Genomic DNA, 14639 nt, shown 5'->3' on the forward strand with positions numbered 1-14639 from the left:
AAGAGACAGAGGGGATATGATAGAGACTTTTACATTCATAAAAAGAATCAACACGGTAAAGGAGGAGAGCATATTTAAAAGGAAAAAAACTACCACAAGAGGACATAGTTATAAATTAGAGGGGCAAAGGTTTATGCTGTAATATCAGGAAGTATTACTTTACTGAGAGAGTAGTGGATGCATGGAATAGCCTTCCTGCAGAGATGGTCGCTGCAAATACAGTGAAGGGGTTTAAACATGCATGGGATAGGCATAAGAAAACTAAGTGCAGCAGATAAAACACACATCACTCTTACTTTCCTTAAAAATCAAATGTCCAGCAATGTCATCAGAACCTGCAGAAACCAGTGGGACCCAAGTTCACTCTTCAGGTGATGGGCTAACCTGGGTCCCACTAGTTTCAGCAAGTTCTGATGGCATTGCTGGACTTTTATTAATATTGTGAAGTCTGGTTAGAGGCGGCCAAAAATACATAACTTGGATGTACAAACAAGGTCAAGTGACTCAACTAGAGATGAGCGAATTTACAGTAAGTTCGATTCGTCACGAACTTCTCGGCTCGGCAGTTGATGACTTTTCCTGCATAAATTAGTTCAGCCTTCAGGTGCTCCGGTGGGCTGGAAAAGGTGGATACAGTCCTAGGAGACTCTTTCCTAGGACTGTATCCACCTTTTCCAGCCCACCGGAGCACCTGAAGGCTGAACTAATTTACGCAGGATAAGTCATCAACTGCTGAGCCGAGAAGTTCGTGACAAATCGAATTTACTGTAAGTTCGCTCATCTCTAGACTCAACTATGCAGAAAAACAGAACAGGGTGCAGAAAATGGCATCCGGTGCTCTGGACGGATGAGTCAAAATGTGAAATATTTGGCGGTAACAGAAGGCAGTTTGTTCACCTAATGGCTGAAGAACTGTACAATAATGAGTGAAGCATGACAGGGGTTTCTTGTAAGTTTCATGCTGCATTTCAGCAAATGGAGTTGGAGATTTTGTCACGATTAAGTCCTAACTAGTGAGAAATACAGGTAAGATTTGTATCTATCATGCAATACCTTCAGGGAGGCGTCTGGCTCCAAACTTATTCTGCAGGAGGACAACTACCCAATACAGGTCATTAAGAACTATCTTTAGTGTACAGAAGAAGAATAACTCCTGGAAGTATTAATATGACCCCCACATCTGTACATTGATGCTGTTTTGAAAGCACAGCGTGGTCACACCAAATATTCTTTCGATTTAGTTTTCTCTTCTTTTCAATTGCATTTTGTTAAATTGATTAAAATAACACTTCTATTATTGAAAGCATTTTCACTGTGCAGAATCGTTTTTACACCAAAGGATAGGGGATAAGATGTCAGATCGTGGGGGTCCCGCCGCTGGGGACCCCCGGGATCTCGGCTGCAGCACCCACCTGTTGCGGCTTCCGGCAGCGCTGGAGGCTCTCATCCTAACGCCTCCCGACCACGGTGACGGGAGATTGTGACATCACGACTCCGCCCCCGTGTGACGTCACACCCCGCCCCCTCAATGCAAGTCTATGGGAGGGGGCGTGACGGCTGTCACGCCCCCTCCCATAGACTTGCATTGAGGGGCGGGACGTGACGTCACACGGGGGCGGAGTCGTGACGTCACAATCTCACGTCACCGTGGTCGGGAGCCGAAGCCTCCAGCGTTTCCGGAAGCCGCAACAGGTGGGTGCTGCAGCCGAGATCCCGGGGGTCCCCAGCGGCGGGACCCCCGCGATCTGACATCTTATCTCCTATCCTTTCGATAGGGGATAAGATGTCTAGGGTTGGAGTACCCCTTTAAACTTTTGCACAGCACTGTACATACACCAAATATTGGAGTCTAAAAATGTCATCAGACAATGCAATATATCACATGACCTACCTCTAGCAGAAACATAAGGCTCAAAGGAAAAGACACAACGCACCTTTTATTTACACCTTATATATCAGTTAGCACTTACTGTTTTTTCATTGACTGGGCACATTTCTTCTCCTCTTCTAGACGAACAGCCACTACTTTCTTAACTTTCTCTTCAAATAGCTCTGCCCCTCTGGTTTTACAAAAGGAGAAAGAATGGCTTGTTATCTTACCCATGGCACCCAGTACCAAGGACACATGCCTGGCCAGCCGCCTCTTCTCCCTGCCAGCTACATTCCTGCCAAACCTTTGTATCCCCATTTACTAACTGTAAGGCTGCATTCACATCTCGTTTTTGCAACACGGTTGCCGTATCCGGTTTCAGCAAAAAAAAAACCGTATTGAACCGTATCCCAAACCGTATGCATAGACATTACATTGACAACCGTATGACAACCGTAGCATCCGGTTGCGTACGTTTTGCTTCATTTATGCTTGTATGCGTTTGTTTTCCGCACACAAAACCGTAGTCTACTATGGTTTGAAGTCCGGTTGAAAAACCGGATCCAACCTGTATACGGTTATTTTAAAATAGAGTTCTATGGTAACCGTATTGAACCGTATGTGCGTACGGTTACATCCGGTTTGCACAATACTGTTTTTCTTCTTTTGGGGGGGGGGGGGGGGGAATTCAATAAAAAAAGAAGAACTTTATTTAAAATGTTGACAAACATAAAACCGTATCCGTTTTTTTCAAGGAAAACATATTAAAACGTATGCAAACGGGCATCCGTTTTCAAACCGTATACGGTTTAGAAACGTGAGGAGGCATATACAGTTACATACGGTTGCATACGTTTCGGTCTGGTTTGGAGACATACTTCTTTTGTACAGAAACGGGATACGGGACCCGTATTGCAGAAACGAGATGTGAATGCAGCCTAAGAAATCATTTCATACTATCCATAAATCATGCCATAGGATAAAATTCCCAATCTCTTAGTTTAGCTGACTACTGGGGTTAAGAGAATTAAAACCCACCATGACTACCAGTTGATTTGGGTGGAGGGGGCTTGGTCTAGGTAAGGATTGTCTACAGTTAAGCCAAATAACCTTGAGTCAAGTTTTAAAGAAAAATGTATATAAGAATTAATTTAACCCATATACCGTGAAGCCAGGAGTTTAGAAGCTTTCACATCTGCCACCACATAGAGGAAGTAATAGCTGCAGAACACACGACGCTGGATCAACAGGAATGTAAAACAGATCGCATCCCATACAATTCCAGCTTCATTTTCCGGCAATTCACACGTTTGATCAGATGGGATCGCTGCAAGACAAGGTATTAATAATGACGCTCCAAGAAACATTCATCACACACCAATTATAAAATAGAACTTACTTAGGTCGTAGCCTTTGATAGTGCAAAACATACTAAATGTCTGGATGAGCCAACAATTATTCTTCATCAGTTTGTCTAAGTAGGCACAGGCCCCAATCTAGAAAAAGAAATAAGGAATAAAAGGAATAGTGGATGTTCATTTTCTTGATGTAAGCGATAACCTGAATACAAAGTCAGAGTCAGAAATACAGCTGGGCAAAAAAGTATTTAGTCAGACACCAATTGTGCAAGTTCTCCCACTTAAAAAGATGAGGCCGGTAATTTTCATCATAGGTATACCTCAACTTTGAGTGACATTGTAAGGAACCGAAGGGTTAACTTGCACTGGGAGCATGTGTTTGGTCTTGTTGCTTTGGTTACACCTGTCTGCTGAGACTGGTCAGCTGACCTTGATTGAACACCTGGTCTGGACCTATTTAACCCCTTCCCGCTATAGGGCATATGCATACGTCCAATCATCCGAAACGTTTGCGTATTTGGACGTATGCATACGTTCTAGCGATCTCCGGCACTGCCGCGGGCAGTGCAGGAGATCGGCGACTGGACCCGGCTGTTAATCACAGCCGGAGTCCCGCTGCAGCTGCCGGAGCCGCGATCGCGCCGGTCCCAGCAGCATTAACCCCCTAGATGCCGTGATCAATCCTGATCATGGCATCTATGGTGTTGACAGGGAGAGCATTCTCCCCCTGTTCACCGACGGAGGCGCAGCGATACGATTGCGTGTCGCTGTTGGTTGCTATGGCAGCAGGAGGTCAGATCATGACCTCCTGTATGCCTGCAACAGAAGCCTGTGAGATCCAGCCAGAGGCTGTAGTGTGTGCAGCTCATCAGGTCATACTGTGCTGCAGTACAAATGTATTACAGCATAGTATCAGCTGTCAAAAGTGTAAAAAATAACATAAAAAGTTCTTCAATAAAAGTATGACGTGTAAAAAAAAAAAAAAAAAGCCCCTTTCCCAATTAAAGCCCTGTATTTTAACCAAAAAAGATCAAAAACACGCCAGGTCTTTGCGATTTAAAGGGCTGGTGCGCCACTGATTGGCGCATGGGTTTTAATTAGTGTCTTCACCTGTGCACTTCCCTATATCACCTCACTTCCCCTGCGCTTCCCTGCGGATCTTGTTGCCATTATGCCAGTGAAAGCGTTCCTTGTGTGTTCCTAGCCTGTGTTCCAGACCTCCTTGCCGTTGCCCCTGACTACGATCCTTGCTGCCTGCCCTGACCTTCTGCTACGTCCGACCTTGCTCTTGTCTCATCCCTTGTACCGCGCATATCTCAGCAGTCAGGGAGGTTGAGCCGTTGCCGGTGGATACGACCTGGTTGCTACCGCCGCTGCAAGTCCATCCCTCTTTGCGGCGGGCTCTGGTGAAAACCAGTAGCAACTTGGAACCGGTCCACCGACGCGGTCTACGCCAATCCCTCTCTGACACAGAGGATCCACCTCCAGCCTGCCGAATCCTGACAGGGCTCCAGGCAAGATCTCACCCTGTGGTGTCAAAATGATTAAAGAATGGTGAGAAAAAATCCCAGAACCACACGGGGGGGACCTAGTGAATGACCTGCAGAGAGATTGGACCAAAGTAACAAAAACTACCATCAGTAATGCACTACGCCGCCAGGGACTCAAATCATGAAGTGCCAGACGTGTCCCCTTGCTTAAGCAAGTACATGTCCGGGCCCGTCTGAAGTTTGCTAGAGAGCATTTAGATGATCCAGAAGAGTATTTGGAGAATGTCATATGGTCAGATGAAACCAAAGTAGACCTTTTGGGTAAAAACTCAACTCTTCGTGTTTGGAGGAGAAAGAATGCTGAGTTGCATCTAAAGAACACCATATCTACTGTGATGCATGAGGGTGGAAACATCATGCTTACAGGCCTCTCTCATCTTTTTAAGTGGGAGAACTTGCACAATTGGTGGCTGACTAAATACTTTTTTGCCCAGCTGTAAATCTCCTCTCCTCCTTTACCTTGTGGATTCCCTTTATGTATATAAAAGTTTCTATCATATCCCCTTTGTCTAGTCCTTCTTACAAGCTTTACATGCTAAGATCCTTTTACCATTTCTGGTAAGTTTTATCCTGCAATCCATGTACTAGTTTAGTATCTTCTCTGATCTCTCTCTAGAGTATCTATATCCTTTGGAGATACGGCCTCCAGTACTGCGCACAATACTCCAAGTGTGGTCTCACCAGTGTTCTATACAGCAGCCTGAGCACTTCCCTCTTTCTATTGCTAATACCTCTCCCTTTACACCCTAGCATTTCCTGTTCTATTAAACGTTATGATGGTGTCCGCCTCCTGCAATGAGACAGATACTGAGGTTAGAACTGTATCAAATCCAATCCCTTAAAGACTGTTGCTCAAGAAATTTCCCCTGGCCCCCACTGGCAGTGACAATCTCTCGATTAAATGGCACGGTCTGGCTTGGCACAGAGCATAGATCAATTGTCACTCTTATTGAGCATCAATGCATCCTGTACTGTAAGCATTACCGCTGAGTATTATACAGGAACAGGGAATCTGGGGATGTACAATTTGGTGACCCAGATCTGTACAATTTGTTGCAGAATTGCTGCTGCAGATAATCCACAGCTCTTTTACCATGTCTGGACTTAGTTTAACTCATTTATGTCAAACCAAACACTAAAACATACAAGGATGATAATGATTTTCACAATAGGCTGTGCTACTAAAAATAATATTTTTTCCACACTTACCGAAAGAAGGTTTTTCATGGTAATTACAAAAGCAGTGTAGACAATGAGATAGTCCCACAGCTTCAGAACATGGCGGACTGGCTTCAACAGAAGGCTACCACCAAACAGCATGAAATGGAAGCAGGCCATCAGGTATCCCATACACAGTATATTTATGCGGGTTGTACCAGTGATAAAAATTAAACACAGCACAAACCAGAAGTGGTAACTAAATATCACCACTTTAGCCATATCCAGATAGGACCTGTAGAGAATGAAATATCAATACTTAAATTCTTTGCAGTTTGGGTTAGTAGAAAGTTATACATCTATATACTAATAACAGTATAATAGTTTAGTACACAAATGAAATGCAAACTTCAGTTTTTACACAGAAATAACATTTAAAAGGGGTACTCCATTGCTAGACCTCTTATCCCCATCACAAGATGTCTGACCACTGGGACCCTTACACCCCCTCCCATAGACATGGATGGTGTGATGTCACAAGGGGACGTGACGAGACATTGAGTCGTAATGTTCAGAACGCTGGGTGCCTGCACAGAGATCAGGGGGGTCACAGTGGCCGGACCCCCGTTATCAGCCATCTTATCTCCTATCCTTTGGATAAGGGATAAGATGTCTAGCAACAGAGTACAACTTTAAACCTTGTTTTTCAAATGTATTAATATACTGTCTGTGCTGTTTCCAAATGAAACCACTTATTATACCTACCACACAGCTACATTCTGTGATACATTCACAAAACTTAAAAAGCCCTCTAAACGCAAAATAGGAAAGTAAGCCCAACCACACAGGAACCCCCAGGTCGCCCATGACCCCCAGGACAAAGGAAAACTTGAAACGTATGTTGGGGTGGCGTCTCTCCAGCGGTTCTCTGTGAATAATATTACTAACAAGTGGTATATATCTGCTCTTATGTGTTTGCACATTATAAATAGTGGAATTTTCTTTGAACTAACTTGGATGTTTCTGTTCCCTTTCTCCTGGGTCATGGGACGAGGCAGGGGTGCCCGCTATTTCCCTTCCTTTTTGCCATACACAGGGACCTTACTATCTGTGGTATTTCCAGGGGGTCTATTGTAGAGAATGTTTCCCTTTATGCAGATGACACTCTGGTATATTTAGCAGATGCTGGGGGTTCTCTCCTGTCCCTTATTGATCTACTTGACTGGTTTAGTTCAATTTCAGGCTTGCGGGTCAACTGGGCTAAGTCCTCCCTAATGGCACTTTTGTCTGGATTTCCCCTCCCCTCCTCTCTTCTGGCAGGGATGCATTTGGTTTCCCGTTGTAAATATTTAGGGGTGGAGGTGACTGCGTCCCTGACAGACTCTCTCTCCCTGAACTTGGAGCTGTTTTTATGCTCCACTGTGGTGCGGCGGTCTGCCTGGTCCTCACTCCCTCTCTCTTTAGCTGGCAGGATCAGTATTTTTAAAAAGATTCATCTTTTCCATTTAGCTCCCATGATTCCCCCCTAGGAAATATTTTGGGAACTATGTGGTGCTCTGGGATCCTTCTACTGGCAGGAAAAACCTCCCAGACTTGGTCGGGCTCTCCTCCGGGCTCCTAAGCGGCATGGCGGCTTAGCTGCCCCTAATGTCCATAACTATTTTCTTGCCTCCCAACTGGTCTATGCAGCATGGTGGATCGATTTGGATCTGTCAAATTCGGCGAGGGGCTTGGCTGGAGCAATTATGGGTTCCTCTGAAGCTCTTACTAATACACTTTACAGGTATCACTCTCACTCTTCCTTTCCTATTCCCCTTCAAACTATAGCTAAAGTTAGGTCCGTGATTTTGAGAGAATTTCCGCAGCCTCTGGTATCTCCTAGGGCACCCTTGTCGGGGAATGTACATTTACCTCACCTACATGGGTTACAGGAGGCCAGTTTCTGGGGTTCTCATGGTGTCAAATTTGTGATCCACTTGCTTGGGGAGGATCAGGTTTTCTTATCCTTCTCCGACATGAAGGAACATTATAGCATCCCTGGAAATGCCTTTTATATGTATCTTCAGCTGATGCATGCGGTTCAGGCGCAGTTTGGCTCCCTGACATTTACTCCTGTGTTTTCTGAGGTGGAGCTTCTCCTGGGCAGTACAACTCTTTCTCACTCCCACTCCCACACTGTCTCATTGGTTAACTTTGGTTAACAAATATGTCCCGTTATACCAGGCTCTATATGTGAGTCATAAGTGCCCTAAGAAATTTGACAAGGTATGGATCCCCTGGATTCTGCTCGATGTGTCGGTGGACCCCTTGGCTAGACTATCCCAATAGGTTTTCTAAGTGGGCTGCTGTTCTTTACGGGACGGGGCTGTGTTTTGGTGTGGGGGGGGGGGGTTACTCGGATGTGCGCTTGAGTGTGTGTGTCTGTATGTGTTGGGCTTCCTCCGGTCGGGTCTCAGATGTGCCCTTCCATTTTTCTGGCGCAATTTTATGCATACTCTATTTCTGTCACAGTGCTGGAGCCGGTCTCTGAGACCTTACAGAGTCTGTTGTATATATTCTATCTTGTTCCACCGTGGATGGTGTTTGTTCATTAAATTGCGAAACTGAAATAAATACTTTAAATAAATAAATAAATTGTGGTATTTTCCACATCGGAATATTGCAATATGAGGAACAGTTATTTCTATATTATCTATGCGGTTTTCTGTGATGTGAACCTTCTGGAGTGACGCCCTTTTTCTCCAGTCAGCGGAGATTCTTACCTGTCATGTGATTTTATATTACAAAATCATGCCTTTTAATGCATATCAATAAAGTATATATATTTTTTATGATTATTGGTGACTCTGCCCTCTCTTTTGTGTAGAATTGTATATTTTGGAGTACATTTTGGGCCGCATATTAGTAAAATGTAGAGCACTTGCAGCTACGTATCACATTAGAACCATTGTTTTCAATTGCCCTTGTCTGTTTTTTACACCCGCACAGTAAGTCTATATTACATGAGACCAGGAGCTCCATTTCTCTAAATCATGTGTGTTCGGCTGCAGGGTAAATAACTCAAATTAACTTATCGCCTTAAAGGAAATCTCATCAGTATCACCCAGACTAACCTGTCATACAGGCTTGTATTGTGGGTGATACTGATCAAAATGACATTTATGGCGCCCCAAACTGTCTCGCCGTTCCACCGTAATTCCTCTTCTTCGGTATATCCAAATTAGGTCCTTGGGCATGGGCAGAGCTATGAACCAAGCTCTGGGCACCCTGACGTCAGCGCTCCGCCCTGCTCATCCATATTCATAATCCCCCTCCCTGCTTGCACGGCCATGTTACTGTACGGCGCATGCGCTGCTTCCTGGGTAAACCCGGAAGCTGCATTCGGTTGAGAACGGCTCCCGGCGAAGATGACGTTAGAGTGCCCGGAGCTCGGTTCATAGCTTCGCCCATGCCCCAAAGACCTAATTTGCATATACCAAAAAAGAGAAATTGCGGAACGATGTGACGGTTCGGGACGCCGTAAGTATTTTGATCAGTATCCCGTACTACTGTATGACAGGTTAGTGCAGGTGATACTGATGACAGATTTTCTATAAATATTCCTATTGCTTAAACCTGTTCTTTATTTTAAGAACACATATCTGTTGTTTGCTATCAATAAAGGGGGAGATTTATCAAAACCTGTGCAGAGGGTTAGTTGACCAATTGTCCACAGCAACCAATCAGATCGCTTCTTTCATTTTTGAAAACGTCTCTGAAAAATGAAAGAAGCAATTTGATTGGTTGCCATGGGCAACTCAGCGACTTTTCCTCTGCAGTTTTGATAAATCTCCCCTAATATATTTAAGAAGAAAAAAAATCTAACTAGAAAACAGTATTTTAGAGGTGACATATGCTGGTCAATACTCACCTGCAGTGAAGGAAGTTGGGCACAGGGCTATACTGGCTCAGATCTCCTGGATCTAAGTTTCTACTAATCTCAATGTTATCACCAGCTAGCATTCGCACACAGGCCAAGTTCTCATCCTCAAATACCTGCCACTGTAGAGAAGCAAGGAGCAGCAGCATGGCATCATCTGGACAAGAATGGATAGAATACAATAGTGTCAACGTCTTAAAGGGGTACTCCGCCCCTAGACATCTTATCCCCTATCCGGAGGATAGGGGATAAGATGTCTTGGGACAGAGTATCCATTTAACTACAATTTAAAGATATATTAAATATATGAATATGTTAATTTCAACAACAGTACAGTTGTTTTCTTTTCTCTACACGGATCCACTGTCTGCCAGTTGTCTAATGTTGGCCCAGTGTCTTGCCAAATGGACAAACATTAGATAATGGACAGGTGATAGAGAGACATAAGACAATGGTCTGTTGTGTGTCTATTGCTTAAAAGGGTACTCCGCCGCTAGACATCTTATCCCCTATCCAAAGGATAGGGGATAAGATGTTAGATCGCCAAGGTCCCGCTGCTGGGGACCCCGGGGATCGCTGCTGCAGCACCCCCCTATCATTACTGCACAGAGCGAGATCGCTCTGCACGTTATGACGGGCAATACAGGGGCCGGAGCATCGTTACGTCGCGGCTCCGCCCCTCGTGACATCACGGCCCGCCCCGTCAATACAAGTCTATGGGAGGGGGCGTGGTGGTCATCACGCCCCCTGCCATAGACTTGCATTAAGGGGACGGGCCGTGATGTCATGAGGGGCGGAGCCATGACGTCACGCTGCTCCGGCCCCTGTGTCGCCCATCATTACGCACAGAGCGAACTCGCTCTGTGCAGTAATGATGGCGGGGTGCCACAGCGGCGATCCCCGGGGTCCCCAGCAGCGGGACCGTGGCGATCTAACATCTTATCCCCTAAAGGGGTACTCCCGTGGAAACCTTTTTTTTTTTTTTTCAATTGGTGCCAGAAAGTTAAACAGATTTGTAAATTACTTCTATAAAAAAAATCTTAATCCTTCCAATACATTTTAGGGGCTGTATACTACAGAGGAAATGCTTTTCTTTTTGGATTTCTCTGATGTCACGACCACAGTGCTCTCTGCTGACCTCTGCTGTCCATTTTAGGAACTGTCCAGAGCAGCATATGTTTGCTATGGGGATGTTCTCCTGCTCTGGACAGTTCCTAAAATGGACAGCAGAGGTCAGCAGAGAGCACTGTGGTCGTGACATCAGAGAAATCCAAAAAGAAAAACATTTCCTCTGTAGTATACAGCCCTAAAAAGTACTGGAAGGGTTAAAGGGGTATTCAGGGCAAAAACATCCTTTAGATAGGGGATAAGATGTCTCCTTGCAGCAGCCCGCATTCTATGCGAACCTGCGTCTGAAGTTTCGGAAACCTCTGGGCTTCCGAGACGGGGACGTGACGTCACGCCACGCCCCTTCCATTCATTTCTATGGGAGGGGGCGTAAAGGCCGCAACGCCCTCTCCCATAGAAATGGATGGATGGAGTGTGGCGTGACGTCACATCCCCGTCTCGGAAGCCCAGAGGTTTCCAAAACTTCAGACGCAGCTACGCATAGAATGCGGGCTGCTGCAGGGAGATCGCGGGGGGTCCCAGACCAGACATCTTATCCCCCATCCTTTCGATAGGGGATAAGATGTTTTTGCCCGGAGTACCCCTTTAAGATTTTTTATTTGAAGTGTTTTACAAATCTGTTGAACTTTCTGGCACCAGTTGATTAAAAAAAAAAAAAAAAGACAATGTATAGACAATGGACAGACAATAGACAATGAGCAGACCATGACCCACTGTCTGTCATGACCCACTGTCTGTCTAATGTCTTTCGAACAATAGGTAGACATAAGACAATTAAAAGACAATGTCCCCGATTTACCAATCTGCCTGAAACCCAAACTATCTGGGTTTTTCCACAGCAACCAATCACAGCTCAGGTTTTATATCTAAACAAACTCTGGTAAAATGCTGTGATTGGTTCCTAAGGTAAAACCCAGACAGTTTAGGTTTGAGGCAGATTGATAAATCTGGGCCACTGTATGAACACCATACTATGGACAGACAATAGACAGATATTTATTTATAGACAGATCTTAATTGAGATACATTAGACAATTTTTCAGACCTGTCTGACTGTCCTTTGTCTAATGAATGACCAATGTATAATGACTGTCTGACAAATAATAAACATGGTTCATTGTATCTATTGTCAGACAATGGACAGGAATCCGACATTAGTAAAAGTGAGATAACAGACAGACATTAGAGAATGGACAATAGTAATGGACAGATAATAGACATTAGACAATGCATAGACAATAGATAGGCAATGGTGTATTTTCTGTCCATTGTTTAATGCCTAACCTTACACAATGGCAGGACAATGATCCATTGTTTATCTGTTGTTTAATAAATGTCCATTTTCTGTCAGACAATGGAAAGACAATGGACAGATATTAACATCTTAGAGTATTATCAGCCAAAATGTTATATGCTCAAGTCTCCCAACCTGTTCTGTGTCTATAGGGCTTTTTATTGCTATACCAGGAACTGTACAGTAATGTGTTATAAAAAAAACTACCTTCCCCAGGATGCAATGCAACATAAGTCTCTGGATATGAAAGCATCTCCGTGGACTGATTTCACTGACAGCCAAGAAAATAGAACATAATTTAGGGGAGATTTATCAAAACCTGTTCAGAGGAAAAGTCAACCAGTTGCCCATAGCAACCAATCAGATCGCTTCTTTCGAAATATTCGAAATATTTAAAAGAGGAACTCCAGGGTCCAGCTGCTGATTGGTTGAGCAGGCCGCCACTTGTGCTTGTCTCCAATGGTGAGGGCCCCGCATACGGAGCCCCCTGTGATCAGACACTTATCCTCTATCTTGTGGATAGGGGATAAGTTTCAGTGGCCGGAGTACCCCTTTAGGCTGAAGATCAAGGTCACTATGAGATAAGTCACTATATGTGTCTCTCTTACTACAAATAATTACTAGTATTTCCATCTTGACATTAATGCCATAGATGTTTGATACATTCAGGTCCCACTTTTGGGAATCACACCTATTTTGAGATCTAGGCCCCCCACAACCCCCTGAGGTCTGGTTGTGGCCACCAGAAGTGGCTTGGAAGCCAAAAACAGTTGAGCTGGTAAAAAAAACTGTGACCTGTAGCCGAATGTGATCTGAGCTTTTGAGCTCTTCTCAGTGCTGATCGCTGTTAGGGGTTAAGATTACGAGTTAGGGTTAAGATTAGGGGTTAGGATTAGAGATTAGGGGTTAGGATTAGGAGTAAGGGTTAGGATTAGTGGTAAGGGTTAGGATTAGGGGTTAGGATTATGGTTTAGGATTGGGGTTCGGATTAGGGTTAGAGGTTAGGGTGTAAGAGGAAGCTGGCTGTAAAGCAGAAAAGTGTGTCACATTCTCCTACAGGGAAACAGTTTTCTTCATTACACCAGCTATTTTGTGTAACACCTGTTGACTTTGATAAAGCTTGCTATGCTGTTAATGCAACTTCCATTAAAGTTAGTGGAAGTTACATATGCTATATAAGGGTAGGGTCACACACAGAGCATGCACAGCGTATTTGCCACTGCGGATGCGCTGATGGCAGTCACAGAGCAATGGCAGAGCAAGCTCCCTCTAGCTCTTTGTGTCCACTCGTAGCGGCAGATTTCCAGATGGCAGTCATGAGCAGACACGCAGAGCTACCCGGCCGCAGCAGGGAGCTCGCTCTTCCGTCATTCTGTGACTGATAACAGCGCATCACATTGCCAAATATTCTGCGGATACGCTGTGTGTGACCCTAGCCTAAAAACAGACAGTTTGACTGTATTTTGTGTTTCTTGACCACCTCCTGCAGCACCCACCATGTAAAAGACAAAAAAGTATAGGCAGAATCTCATTAATGCTATATAATGCCTATATTATGTGCACAGAGTAGGACTGCACTGTCAGTTCACATACAAAATATAAATCCTGGATCGGGCCGTCTGGCAAAGTCCGGAAGATACAGCCACTTGATAAGGTTTGAGCTGGGTTTTAGTTGCAGCGTCCTCCATGGGTAATCTGTATCACAAAACAAGGAAACCTTAAAAGGCAGAATAAGTAGTACTATACAGAAGAGTGTAACAGGAAATGTAACGGTGCTCTCAAACGCTATAGTAAATTATATATTGGGTCAGTTTTGTCAAATGGGCTTAAGGGGTGCATATAATACCAGTTATATTGTAATGAATACATGCACAGAAAACCAAGCAAGGATGTACAGCAATGTTTCCCAACCAGTGTGCCTCCAGCTGTTGCAAAACTACATCTCCCAGCATGTTGGCTGTCCGGGCCTTTGGCTGTCCGGGCATGTTGGGAGTTGTAGTTTTTTAACTACTGGAGGCTCACTGATTGGGAAACACTGATATAGAAGATTCTATGTTTCCATGATGTTGATCAAGACGTATAATTGGATAAACATTTCTATTAAAGCTATACCATATATTTCACCTATGGTCACAGGTTTGATTTTTTTCATACCCATAAGACTCTCAAATTTATTCCACAGATTTTTACCGTCTATGAAGTGGATCTGCTTGTGGTTTTGGCTGCCTGCTAGAGAATGTCTTATGCATGATGGTAGTATTGTGATGTACTGGTGCGGAATACTCTACTTTACCTGCCCTGTCAGGTGGATGTCATTTTATGGTGTCCGCCCTGGCCCACAGCTCCAGGTTAACATGTCATG

General features: G+C 44.4%; 1 protein-coding gene across 4 annotated transcripts in view; it reads right to left on the minus strand.

Moving 5' to 3' along the window:
• Nucleotides 1-14639, minus strand: part of LOC130296360 (piezo-type mechanosensitive ion channel component 2-like) — a 141678-nt gene that overhangs the window by 53141 nt on the left and 73898 nt on the right. For all 4 annotated transcript variants that reach the window (XM_056547795.1, XM_056547794.1, XM_056547796.1 and 1 more), the window contains 6 exons: nt 13871-13972; nt 9847-10012; nt 5988-6231; nt 3270-3366; nt 3035-3197; nt 1971-2060 (listed from right to left, as the gene is read on the minus strand). In XM_056547795.1, coding sequence (XP_056403770.1) covers nt 1971-2060; nt 3035-3197; nt 3270-3366; nt 5988-6231; nt 9847-10012; nt 13871-13972 — 862 coding nt within the window. The remainder of the gene's footprint in view (nt 1-1970; nt 2061-3034; nt 3198-3269; nt 3367-5987; nt 6232-9846; nt 10013-13870; nt 13973-14639) is intronic.

Source organism: Hyla sarda, chromosome 12, assembly GCF_029499605.1.
Source record: "Hyla sarda isolate aHylSar1 chromosome 12, aHylSar1.hap1, whole genome shotgun sequence".
Taxonomy (NCBI): domain Eukaryota; kingdom Metazoa; phylum Chordata; class Amphibia; order Anura; family Hylidae; genus Hyla; species Hyla sarda.